At 29.1% G+C, this 13641-nt stretch overlaps 2 protein-coding genes across 11 annotated transcripts in view; both read right to left on the bottom strand.

Annotated features, from left to right (window-relative positions):
* Nucleotides 1-2250: 2250 nt before the first annotated feature.
* On the bottom strand, nucleotides 2251-8781 carry LOC108746436 (uncharacterized protein MAL13P1.304-like). Of its 7 annotated transcripts, XM_018483223.1 has the most exons (8): nucleotides 8553-8616; nucleotides 7337-7768; nucleotides 5953-6523; nucleotides 4524-5848; nucleotides 4020-4133; nucleotides 3457-3607; nucleotides 3022-3219; nucleotides 2251-2326 (listed from the first exon to the last, which is right to left on the bottom strand). In XM_018483223.1, exons 2-8 carry the CDS (start codon nucleotides 7742-7744, stop codon nucleotides 2313-2315), a joined length of 2781 nt encoding a protein of 926 aa, XP_018338725.1. In that variant the 5' UTR covers nucleotides 7745-7768; nucleotides 8553-8616; the 3' UTR covers nucleotides 2251-2312. The 7 variants fall into 7 exon arrangements, with proteins under 7 accessions (XP_018338725.1, XP_018338722.1, XP_018338718.1 ...); XM_018483220.1 differs by lacking the exon at nucleotides 8553-8616 and adding an exon at nucleotides 8738-8781 and having other exon boundaries at nucleotides 5953-7768; XM_018483216.1 differs by having other exon boundaries at nucleotides 5953-7768.
* Nucleotides 8782-10209: 1428 nt separating this feature from the next.
* The window catches only part of LOC108746415 (stress response protein NST1), a 15683-nt gene continuing 12251 nt past the window's right edge, over nucleotides 10210-13641 (bottom strand). For 3 of the 4 annotated variants that reach the window (XM_018483177.1, XM_018483178.1, XM_018483181.1), the window contains 7 exons: nucleotides 13267-13589; nucleotides 12944-13067; nucleotides 12412-12528; nucleotides 11943-12142; nucleotides 11516-11688; nucleotides 11288-11452; nucleotides 10210-10990 (listed from right to left, as the gene is read on the bottom strand). In XM_018483177.1, coding sequence (XP_018338679.1) covers nucleotides 10968-10990; nucleotides 11288-11452; nucleotides 11516-11688; nucleotides 11943-12142; nucleotides 12412-12528; nucleotides 12944-13067; nucleotides 13267-13589 — 1125 coding nt within the window. In that variant the 3' untranslated portion in view covers nucleotides 10210-10967. The remainder of the gene's footprint in view (nucleotides 10991-11287; nucleotides 11453-11515; nucleotides 11689-11942; nucleotides 12143-12411; nucleotides 12529-12943; nucleotides 13068-13266; nucleotides 13590-13641) is intronic. The other variant, XM_018483180.1, reaches the window with a different exon arrangement.

Raw genomic sequence — 13641 nt, 5'->3', positions numbered from 1 at the left:
AATAATAATTTATATATACATATAACTTATTATATATATCGAAATTATATATAATTATTATATATAATTTCGATTTATATTTTATATTGATAAGGATCCGAATTGAAGGATTGAAACGTATAATTTATTTATTTTGTTGTTTACATTCACGGAAAATAAAGAATTTTTGTGCATCCTAATAATTGATGTAGGCTCTGATGGGCTTTTACATTTTTCATAAAAAAAAAAAAAAAACTTGACGCATTATTTTAGAGAAATCACTTACTGTATCTAAGATGGTTTTTTAGTAAACTTGTACAGCACCGAAAATTTTCATAAATATCTCAGAAATAATCTTCCACAACGGACTCTTCCAAATTCAAACAAAGAAAAAGAATTCAAAACCAGAGCGATTGAGAGTTGGCGTGATAATTAATACGCAAAATTAATTTTTGAATTTTTATTCCAATAGTCTTTGAACATTTCGATTTTTTATTTTTCTGCAGCTTTGAACACAAAATATATCAGTGTCAAGTATATTAGCGTGTACATACATTTTAATCGTGAAAAAGGAATTTTTATTCTGTGAAACCATTACGAAGAAATTTGACACGGATAAAAACATCAAAAACATTAATTTTATCGGTAATATAATCATAATATATCTCAGATAGCACAATCTTGTTGCATCTGAAAAAGAGCTCAGGACTGATGACGTTTGACTGAATTCTTTTTTAATTATATTTAACTCTTTGTACTATCTGACTTATTAATTACTAAAAATAATTGTAGATATTCGATAAAATTTCAACATTTGAAAGAGTTTATCATTTATTATTGACAATTATTTTTAGATAATATAATTTATAAAATTCGCTGCTACATATAAATGATTTATACATAAAGTATGTAAAGTATGATTTAATGTAAAATTACTTATCATTGAAAATTTATAAATTAAATATAGTATGTATCTTTTGAATCATATTTTTTTCCATTTCCTTTTATATTTTTTGTATAATATATAGGTATACGTTTATTTATCTCCTGCATGGAACATAGAATCTCTAATGAGATTTCTAACAATGGATTTTTTCCGGAATTGGTTGTTAGCCTAATATTCAACTTCCAATCTGAGGATACATATGTGTATATAGGGACAGTAACTCTGTCCACTTAGAATATTTCTGCTATTTTTAGAGATATGAAATAATATATTTAGTGAAAGTTATATAGCATTTTTTTTTTAAATTCTCACCAACTTTATTCATTTCACTACTTCGATTTATGTTACTATTCTTACTCGTGTCATTGCTCTCACTCATTTCGTTACTTTTGCGTACAAGTTTATGTTTTGCTCTGAGAAAGAGATAAATTAATTTTCGATGATTTTCTGGATCTCTGTTTCATTACTCGGCTTTTTTTATCACAACTTTTGTAAAATAAATTTATTTTTTAAACATGTATACTAATATACATACGCGTATGTACGTAATATTTTTTTATATTTCCCAAAAATATTAATATTATTATTAGTAAATATTTATTTTAGATGACCTCACTGATTTTAATGTCTTTTAGATATGTTGTAGGGGAGAGTGTTCTGAGTGATTCCCCACAAGAATTAAATGCGGGACGGCATTGGTTTAGGAGATATAGTAAATTAAAGCTCTATAATATGTAATTGTAGAAGATAACATTGGCATAAGAGATATATTACGAATAATGAAATTTGTATATGCCGTACTAATCTCTTAAAGAATGTAAACAATCCTCCTTCCCGTCCTCTCTCCTACTTAGAACCGTACGATTTAAGGGATGTTTCATCCCCTGAAAGTGCGATTGGACATGTATAAAAGAATACGTGTCGCTTATTTTTGTCTGAACAACAACATACTAAAAGCTCATCAAAATCAGAGGGGGACAGTTGCACGTCCCTTGGGTCCCTTTCTTTAAGATTTAAACATGACTATATTGGTCTTTTCCTTTAATTGATTTTTAAATACACATACATATAAAAATATAACATTAAGAAAATATATGTGTATATATGTATGTACCCGCACATATTCACATTCTTTTTTTAATTTTTAAGCAGCATATAGAGGGTTCATTTATTTATATAAATAAATAATATAAATAGTAGGTATGTGAGGGAATGCAATAATAAGTAAATAAATTTTTTATATTTGAATCTTATCTCTTTTTACATTTTTTTATAAAATTATATGTCCATTATATACAAACTATACACTATATATATCGTTTTTAGTTTCTTTTTTCTTTAACATTTTTAATTTATAAGAATAATTGTTTCTTCTTCATTGCAGATATTAAGTTTCAGGATCTGAAAGAATTATATTTGCAATTATATCAAATCAATGAAGATTTACATACGTTTCCTTTTTTGTTAATTATTATTCTTTATTTAAGAAAATAATGATGAAAAATTAACTTTTGATTAGTTGCATGATTTGTGATTTATTGTGAATAGGAAAATATATAAAATCTCCACACAAGGTATCCCAAAATTCGTGACTCAAAATAATTTAGCAAGATAGTTCTCGAAAAATTAAGTAAAAAAGTTTTTTTTTATTTGAAGCAGTATTTTTTGAGATAATAAAGATTTATAAATATGATTAAGGCTATGGTCTACTTAATGCTACAAATGCTTTGAAGCTTTTAATTGACCAATCAAAAAATGCTTCCAAGCATTTGTAGTACTAAATAAACTCGCATCCTATGTATTTTTAGATGGCTGCATGTCCATGTCTCGTGTGTGCGGTATTATTAGTGGATGCTGATCCAGCGCATCCTTCAGCATGTTCACTTATACTCATCGCTTGAACATAGTATATAATTGGCCATATTTAAACCCTTATATTTTAGAAAATATTGCTTAAAATAAGAATTTGTAAATAATTTTTTACTTAATTTTTCGAAAAATTTTTTGCTATAATATTTCGAGTTTTGAGACATCCTGTATAATGATATTTATAGCTTATATATCGATTAGTATTTTATGATAATAATAATTTATACCTGAACTTTCTTCTCGTTTGCGCTTCTTATTGGAGATTTTCAACAATTTTGAATTTCTCCTTATATCTGTTTGTTGATTTTTGTTCAGTGTTTTTGGCACAAAAGAAACAGTATCATTAGAATTCAATACATCTGACTGTCTCGAATCTTGTGGCAATTTTTCTCGTACGGTAATAGTACTGATATTTTTAATATTTACTACAAAATAAAATATAACGATTTATAGAAAATTTCTTCACAATGAGATATTACATCAAATAAAAAAATAAAATATGATGTGCTGCAAAAATAATTATTTTTTTAATATATTTTATATCTCATCTTATTTTTTTACAGATGTATATTATTTCTATTAGGAATTTATTGAGGAAACTTTTACTTTACAATTAAATATGTAAAATATAATATTCTTACTTAAAGAAGAAAATTACTTACTGATTTTATAAGGTTTCCGTTTTTTACCAGTAGCAAAAATGCAAGATATGGTACCTATTTCTTTGCATATAATTCTGTATTTACTTTCATTGAGTTTTATCGATTTCTTTTTTAATATCAGTACTTGACCTTGCAAATTGCTTTGCAATACCTATAGAATAATTTAAAGATTAACAGATCTAAAAAAACATTTTTATGAAATTATTATATTGTTTTTATTCTTATATTAAGCTAGTATTTCAAAAATAAATTTATTTACTGCAATCATACACGTAACTACTAATCAATTAGTATTCAACTTTGTATTTTCACTGATTAATAGAAAATTAAGACACTATCGTGTCTCCAGATCAAAGAATTAGAAATCTGTATTTATAGAGATGATTGACGATATATATGGCATTCTTTTAGCTTTTTAAATCATGAATTAATAAATTTTTTTTTTTAAATATACAGAATTTACATATATGGGATGTATATATGTATATATAGAACCTGTATATGTGTATATATATATATATATATATATATATATATAATATAGAAAAAATATACAAGTATACCTTGCTTGGAATATTTAAGATAAAAGCTTCTTCATCTTCAGAAAGATCAGTTAATGTAAAACTTGCTGGTATTGTTTCCACAAACAAGTCTTGATCTTCGATTAGTTGTTGTAACTAAAAAGATTATAGATGTTTTCTAGCAAGGATACAATGTAACACAGCAAATCATTTCATCCTTGTTTGGTATTACCAAATGTAATAATTCACTGTGTTACACTGTGACCTTGCTAAAAAACGCCCTATATTAATTATAAGTTCTTAAATATTGCATTAAAAATTTCATTCTATGGGCAATTAATTTAGTGCAAAATGTGTCACTTTTTGTTGATAGCTTTAACTTATTTTTTAATTGTCTTAAATGAATTCTAAAATTTATTCTATTTGTTATATGTAAAAAGAATGTATTTCAATATAGAGAAAGAAAAAGAAAGAAACTTTATATGATTTTTCTTAAAATATTGTAAGCTAAAAGGAATAATTCTGATATTATTTGGAGTTATTTACGTTACGTGATCTATATTGGCAAGAGCTATTAAGATGTGTGTTGATTGATGCTTGTATACTTTGCTTGTGTTCGGATTCATGTCTTGTCTTAAATTCAGTGCTTATTGCTTCTTCATTCTGATTACTTTTAGTACATATGTTTTCTTTATCTAACATAGATTTTTTGCGTTTTTGAAATTCATTAACAGATTTTTTACTGTTGCACGAAACGTCATTATCAGAAACTGTTAACTGAAGACTTTCAATTAAGTTTTCTTGACTTTGGTTATCATTATGTACATTTTCACAATTTGGCATTTCCTGTAGTGAGTTTTTGTTTGTTGCAGATTGCAATGAATCATTATTTTCATATGTACAACTTATTAATGATTTAGTTTTTTTTATGTCTTCCTTCGTATTCGTTAAATCTAATTTTACTTCTTCTACAGCTGATGTAGCCTCTTTGCGAATGCAAATATTTTCCCTATATGAAATATCTGTTTCGGTTTGTTTAGGAGCGTAGTTAATTTTATCATTGCTCAAATTGTCGTCTTCACTGCAATGATTCATATTTGAACTATCAATATCTTTTTGCGAAGTTTTCGTGATTACATATGCATCATCGCTTTCATTGGAATCACTGTTTACTACTAAAGTTAATCTTGCTAGCTGCTGAAGTCGCTTTTTAGTTTGAGGTGACATATAGTTCATATTGTCTTCTTCATTATCAGTTTCCAATGTCATTGGTGTTTCAATTTCTTCCTCATTTACCGCTGTTTCTTGCAAATTGTCAGTATTATGATCAACGATATCTGGACAATGTATTAAAATATTCTTTCTTATAGAAGGATTTTCATCGCTAATGTTCGTACTATCAATTTTATCAATTTGTTCTATATTACTCTTAACATCGTTTTTCTTATATATTAGCTTATATTTTTTGTTCAGAATTTCAGTACTCGTAATTTTAGGTAATGAAGTTTGATGTTTTTGTGTATCATGTGTATCCTGTTTCATACAAGTGTTATCTTCTTGATTTATTAAATGCCTCTTTGTGTTCTTATCAACTTGATTTAATTGGAAAAAATTATTTACTTCTTTTTCATCATTTGTTTGTCTATTATTTTCGTCTAAAATATTAGTGTTAGATTTCGGATGAACATCTTTTATATGATTTTCCTTAGGAGATAACACTTGCTGAACATCGAGTGAGTTTTCTGATTTTACGAAATGCGTTCGATCTTCATGATTTATCGAATGAATCTCTGTGCCAATCTGATTTAATTGAGAGAAATTTTTTATTTTTTCCCCAGAAGATTCTTTTTCTTCTTTGCTATTTTGTTTTTCTGAAACAGTTGTAAGATTTCAAATATATATTCTTTGTATGATTCTTCTTACGAGAAAAAAGTCGTTATTTTTAATCTCATGAGTTTGTATAAAATAATCTTACCTTTGTGATTAATTGAAGGAACCTCTTCATCGACGTTTGCATTATCTTCCTTTAATTGGAAAGATATATCTTCTTCTTTTTCTTCTTCAGCGAGATCTTTAGCGATCTTCATTATTCTATTTATTATTCTATCATCTTCTTCCTCTTGAATAAGACTGCAAGGCTTTGAATGAGCTTCCTTCATACAATCTTGTTTAGGAGATAACAACTGTTGTTTTTGAATATCATTTGAATCTTTCGCTTTTACAGAATTTTCATCTTCCTCATTTGTTTCTACGTTCGTATTAATTTGATTTAATTGGGAGGAATTTTTCATTTCTTCTTCTCCAGAAGGTGTCCTCTCTTCTTTATTGATTTGTTCTCTTAAAATGTCATTAAATTGTGGATCCTTTACAATCTCTTCACTATCTTCCATTGTTTCGAATACTTCGTCAGTCTTTTTCAGTCCAAGAGAAGAAATAAAAATTTTCTTTGTGATTTTTTCCATATTTTGATTTATTGGAGTCTTATTAGATTTTTTGACCAATTTATCTTGCGAATCTTCATCAATTCCAGAGTCTTTTTGTTGGTCCTGCAAAACATCTGATGACGAATCTTTATTAGGTACATTTGTTTGTATTTTCTTTAATGGTGTACTGTAATGTCGATCAAAATTTGTAATATCTGGAAGTAACTGATCATAACTTAATTCACCTCCTATATTTTTATCTGTTATATCTTTACTATTATTTATGGAATTGGCTTTTTCTATCACTGGTATCAAGTTCCTTTTAACATCTTTTAACAATTTTGGTTTGTAATTTATATAAGCGCTGTTACAATTCTTCGCATTTATTGAATTTTCGATTACTACAGTTGATTTGTTATCTTTTGATTTAACAAGGGAATTTAATTCATTATCAGCATTAGTATTATTTTCTAAACTTGTCGATTGAAGTAGAGATGAGTGATGATGTAAACCATGAGAATCAAGTTCAATATTTGATTCATTTATTGTTGTACTTTGATCTTTTTTATTTTGTACCTTTCTTTTACTCACAGATTTTGTTTTATTGGATATCGTATTATCTTCGGAACTTAATTTATTATCTATTGTATTCGTGTCAAAGTATTCGTGATTCTGTCTCACATATTTATTTCCAGATTTCATTATACTAGATGTCGAACCGATTTGGGAATCTAATTGTGGAGAAAGAGATTCCTTATTAGATTGAGCTTTCAAATGAATACAATCATTACTCCTCAAAATATTTCTTTTATTATTCGAGACATTTGTATATGATCGTTTACGTAGTACACTATTATTCTTGTTTATAATTTCTTGCCAACCTGTATTAATACATTTCTCAGATACTGCAGGATTCAATCGTGGTGATCTTCTCACTTGTACTTTTCTTTCTGTGTTTCTGCTTTTCTCCTTATGTATGATAGTTCTTCTGTTACAGCTTTCATAGTTCTTCTCGCTGATAGAAACATAATTCTGAAAATTTCTGGCTTTATATTTGGCTCGTTTTGATGAATTATATATAATATCATAATCAACATCACTGAGACTGCTACTATCACTAGTATCAGTGTCTTTTACTAAGTTTCGTGTGACATTTGTTTTCAGTTCTACATAATGCAGGTAATTTGTCACACCACAATGTTTATTTATTTCAGTATTGAGTAGTTTTGTCTTCTTTCGTATTTTCCGTGATTGTCTAAATTTATGTATCAGGGAATTCTCGAGCATTCTGTCCGTAACAGCATTGTCCGTGATTGTCCATGTGATGCTTTCGTGAGAACACATGGCTTACACCGTTTTTGTTTATATCTAAAAGCATATAATAGCAAATATTAGCGCGTACATGACTTCTTTACTTGTTTGAAGGAAATTTGCTGTTGCATGTCTTTATTAGCGAAACACGGAAGGAATAATTTTAAACTGTTGCTCAATATTGTGAAAGAGATATTTAACTTTTTTTTATATATTAATTTCTTATTTTATATTAATTTATTAATTTCTTACTTTATTTGTTATTTTATTAATCTTTTTAGCTGCTTTCAATTGAAAGATTCGTTTTTTTTTGTAGCTGAACTGTATAGATGCTTTTTATATACTTAAAACGAAATAGATATATATTTGAAATTTGACAAAAGTGAGAAAGAAAGTACTAATGCAGTTTAGTGCAGCATAAAAAAAAACAATTTTATAACTTGTTAAAAGATCATACAGATCGAATGCAAGTAGGTGGAATCAAAACGTATTTCTCAAAATTCTCAGTAATAATGAAATGACAAACTCAAATGAGAGACGCTACAGCATGTTGTTTCAAAAAGATAAATTCTTTGGAAAATAATGATTGTAACTTCTAATAAAATTACTTTTTCGAAAGATGAAAATAACAATTTTCTAATCTGAAAAGCTTTTAACAGTTCGTTATTCTTTATAACCTCAAGTTTTATTGATATTCTACATTCTAGATATCTTTACACCATCTCTACACAACTGCGACACATACATAAATGGAATTTCATTGATAATGCAACAAATTTAAATTCACACAGGTAACACAACTCATTTATACATCTTATTTGTGTTCAATCAACGTTCAGACCTCAGTCGAGTCACAAGCATGATGAAAAGATAAATTTTCACAAGCTGTTCTAATCAGCTGTTTCAGGTTTCAGTGACAAAAAGAATCACAAAAATGATCAAAATGGACGCTTGATGTCGTCAATTTGGACCACGTGATCCTTTTGTCGCTGAAACAGCCGGTTTGAGCAGCTCGTGAAAATTTACCTGAGGGCATAACATGAAAACGTGGTCTACAATAAGTTGCAAACAGTCCGTTGCCAGTTGCAATGTTTTGCAACAGCTAATTAGAAGCGTTAATAGTAATTAGTGATTTCTGATTGACTGTCGTAAAGCATTGCGACTGGCGACGGTGTATTGGTATGTTAGCAACTTATTGTAGACCACGCTGAAGGATGCATTCGTTTACGCAGCGGTTAGCGCAAAGAGTATCATTTAATCCTTGTTTAACACTCGGTGTGTGAACAACAAGGATAAAGTAATACTTCTGTGCTAACCGCTGCGTAAGCGAATGTAGGGGATGTGTGCAATTGGATAGTGTTTCTTTCTAAATCTCTGCTCTCTCCGTATATGGACTGTTTATGAGGAGGAAATTATCAACACTAAACATAGTCCGTTCTCATTTTAAAACAGTCTTAATATCTTAATATCTTAAGATACTAATACAGTCCTCGGATTGATTTACGATATCTCAAGATTGTACTTAAGACAGTCTTAAATGTAAGAACCGACTATGAATATCGGCTTGTTTTGCGCCATGAAAGTGATATACTGAATCTTTCCTTGTGCAAGGATAATAATACGAAACCTCGTAGCGTATTCAAGTTTATGTTGTCAACCATTGTCAACTTATAATTACGAATGTGAAGATTAGGTTCTGAATTGTGCATGAAGCGCATGATGCATCATTTGTCATTGTTGTTCACCGAATGATAAAACATAATGAGACATCATGAGTTTCATACGTAATTTGAAACGCATCCTTGAAGTTTAGTCCTTGACACAGAGAGCAACGATGAGGTATATGAAGGAGTATTGGGAAAATTTCATTGCACATGTGCTTATATTAATAATTTATTTTAAATTATTGAAATTTTAATAAAAACTCAGCCATTTTATGTATAATTGACATTAAGTATTAAGGACACAGCACAGCAACAGGTAAGCAAATTATTATCATTTTCTGTTATTTTATATCTATTATTTTATTGAACATGGCATACCATTGCTATTACATGTCAATGCTGCAGTGTTCAGTTGGATTCAATTGAAAGTGTAAGAAAATTACACAAGACAGGAAGTAAATGTTTTACAGAATTAATCAATTTTATGTGTTTTATATTTATTCTTTTTAATAATATAAAATTACATTAATAACACGAGACGCGTATGTTACAATATTTCACAATGTAACATGTCTTCGACACATTTGTGGGAAGCGATTGAAAGACCATCGTCTTGTTTATGTTAAAACGTACAATCAAGTCGAGTCAATTCGTAGACATGCCATCGAGTACGGAAATACCGATAAATTTTATTTTGATTCAGTAGTGGCGAATCTACATTCTTGATAGTTCTAAAACTAATATTCCAGAGAAAGAGGATGCTTTTTAAAGAGTTTGGTTTGTAAATATATAAAAATTTAGTTATTAATATAAAGAATATTTTACGCTTTTCGTTACTCGTTGGCATTATTTGACGAAATAAATTTTTGAAGTTAAAAAAACTAGAAATTTTAATTTAAAAAATAATACAATAGCACACATCTGTATGTGTGCTAAGAGGGGGCCTCGACATGTTTTTAAAGCTTGAACTACGTTAGCATATTGCTAGATTCGCTATTTGTAATTATCTTGACCGCTCTGCGCGAAGCCGAAATTTAATTATTTGATTATTATACTGAAACCTCTCACGCTATTCACTTCCAAAAAAAAAAAACAAAAAAAAAGATCGAAGACTTCCCTTGAAAAAACATTCGCGTGTATTCTGTTATAACCGTTGTAAATTAGATATATCTGGTATAAATAGTACGAGAACTATATTACAAAAATATACAGCGTCAGTAAAGTGACGCCAGTTACATCCAAATTAAAACCATCTCAACAGTTATCTTATGTCTAGACTAATTACATAAATACATCTTATATACATCTTGCACGTACGATTCGTGTTAGTTGGTAGAAACAGTATTGCATACATGTGTAAACTCATTACTTCGAATAAAAAATACGGAAAATAATATATCGCGCGAGGGACAGCTTCATTCCTCTTCGTATTTGACCTGTCAAAAAATTATGTTTATGCAATTTACTTTATGCCGTGTGTCAACATGACACTTTTAAATAAGGGTAACTAAACGGTTGATTATGAAGATCATAAGATATAGCCGGAAAGCGTTACAATTAAGTTAATCAGCATAATTCCGTTAACCAGGCTTCTACACACAACTGAACTTGACACCTGAAAATTTAACAGCAATGTAGTAAATTCTGAGATGTGTATGTGTGTGTGTAAAAATATTTTACTGATTTTTGCATATTTATAATTTATAATTGCGTTAATAATTGTCTTTATCTTTTTACGATATAAAATTTTCAAGAGATTAATAAATATTGTACATTTGCAATTATTTTTAAAATCAAATTTTTAAAACGTCATTTCTTTAATTATATCAAAGATAATGTGTGCTTTAACGAATACTCTTGAAATCACAACGTGTATCATCATACAATTATTTGACGAATTAAATGTTTGTACCATCGTCACTGGAGTAGCAGTTATGGCAGTGGAGTTTATGATTTCGAACGCGCACGTCCGTTCCCATTAATCCATCGCCGAGACGCACATGGCATACGCAACATTTGAAGCACTCCATATGATAAAACAATCGTAGACTTTCGATTATCATCGCAGCGCCTCGACCTAAAGAATCATAAAGATATTTATTAACGATAAAAAAATGTTTTAACTAACTTACTACATTACCTAATTCCTCCCCGCAATGTGAACATTTCTTCTTTCCACTCACGCTAAGCATTTTTTCTTGATTTCCGCTGTTATTCGCGATTGGCGTATGTTGTGTTTTTTGAGATTGTAGTGTATACTGTGATGATTGATGTTGCACAGTCAAGTGTTCTTGATTGTGAACTTGCTCTGGCCTGAAAAAATGTTCTTTTATAATTCATAAAAAGCAAGCCTTTGAAAAAAAAGTCTAAATGAAAGTTCAAATATCAAATATAGAAGTAAAAAATAAAATATATTTTGTTTATTAAAAAAAATTATTTTATATTGATAAATAATTATTAAATAATTATGATTATTAAAAAATTTTGTTTTGTTTATTATTATTTAAAAAATCAGTTGTTCGTAAAATCAATTTTTTCGTAAATCGCCGAATGCTAGTTAAATTTACCTTCGCCTTGTTAAAAGAGGTTTTTCTTGCGTTTTACTCTGTACCCTTTGCGTTAGAGTTTGTATGATAGAATCGGGTAGCGGTTTGCTATCTGTCCGAATTGGAGCGTTATATGGTACGGAAGTACCAGTTACATGCGGTTGAGATTTTCGTGCCGGTGATCGTTGATTTCTCTCATTAATCCTCCTTTGTTCCGCCTCCTGTTGAGAAATTAATTGAGATAGAACTTATCTCATGATACTTACTAGATAATATATTAGATTTTGTTAAAAATTTAATAGAATACATGATGGACATAACTGAAAAATTAAATTAAAAAAAAAAAAAAATAAAAAATTGTATTTTAACAATAAATGATTTATTAAACAAATTTTGTAATGGAGTTAATGTATCTCTTTATAAAATTATAGAATTATATAAAGAAAATAAATTTATACATGTGCTAATTAATATAAATACTAATACGCACTTGAATAAGCCAATGTTGATAGTTCACATCATTAGCTCCTCTAGGCACGTCACTTTTCCTTCGCTGGACCCATTGATCACCTTGAACAATTCGTGGACGCGGTACTGCACTTAATGCCTGTAAATAAAGAGCCTATCAAAGATCTGTCAGGCCACGATATAACTATGTCCATGATTGACCCGACATTTTTCTTCAATTCGTCGCAGTTGTTTGAAATGTATTTCATTATCTAATCTTTTGACCATGGAATATTGCAAAAAAGTGTTGGCGCATTCAACCATTTTTATTCAGAAAGAAATACTTATAGATATTATGCAAAATCGAAACAAATTGGATTACACAAAACTACGTATATTCATCGCGTATTTATGTTCACTATGAAGCTTATAGAGCTGCTAAATTCCCAGTTCCACAGCGCCACTCTAGAGTAAATAAAAGTGAGATAGCGCATATTTTTCTCTTTCGCATAATTTTGAAGAAAATTGCTGGATATTCTCGTGGCCAGACTCTGATTATAAGTATACATCTCTACCTGTAAGGTCTGTCTGGACATTTGCTGACCAGTGTGATTTCCAAGTGTCGTTGTCGATGCGCTCTCGCGAATCGATGCATCTACTTGTTGAGGAATCGAATCCGCGGATGGTATACGGCTATTCCTATATTCCCAATTAAAAAAAATTTAATTATCTTGTTTCAATATCCGTTTTATTATTATCATATAAAAGTTTTACTTTAATCTAGACGTAATTTAGCTAACGTTTGTTGTATAGTAAAAAGAAATTTAATGCAATAACACAGGTCTCTCTCTCTCTCTCTCTCTCTCTCTCTCTCTCTCTCTCGCATTATTGTATTTACCTAATTGTAACATCTCTTTGTCTCTGATCTAGCATACGTGGTTTAGTAAGTGGAATTGGTGGTGGTGGTGGTCTTCTTCTTGGCGCATCTTGAAACTGCAAATTTGGCATTGAAGATCTGTAATTCACAGCAGGCGTATGATACTTGTATTGTTGAGTGCTTTTAATAGAATTCTGCGCAACATCTTGCAAGGATTTCCACTGTTCTTGTAATTGTTCTGCTAACCTAAGCTGCTTCTGCTCGCGATAAGCCAAATTATTGCGTTGTCTCTTTAATTCTTCCTGTTCCAATTGTAGAAGTTCCCTTTCCACTCGTAGCACTTCCTAAAAAGATAATATACGATATTTTTATGATTTATTATCTTTATATATATAT

This window comes from Trachymyrmex septentrionalis, unplaced genomic scaffold (assembly GCF_001594115.1).
Source record: "Trachymyrmex septentrionalis isolate Tsep2-gDNA-1 unplaced genomic scaffold, Tsep1.0 scaffold17, whole genome shotgun sequence".
Classification (NCBI taxonomy): Eukaryota; Metazoa; Arthropoda; class Insecta; order Hymenoptera; family Formicidae; genus Trachymyrmex; species Trachymyrmex septentrionalis.
Note: the sequence above shows the minus strand (reverse complement) of the source record. Positions and strands in the feature narration are given on the sequence as shown.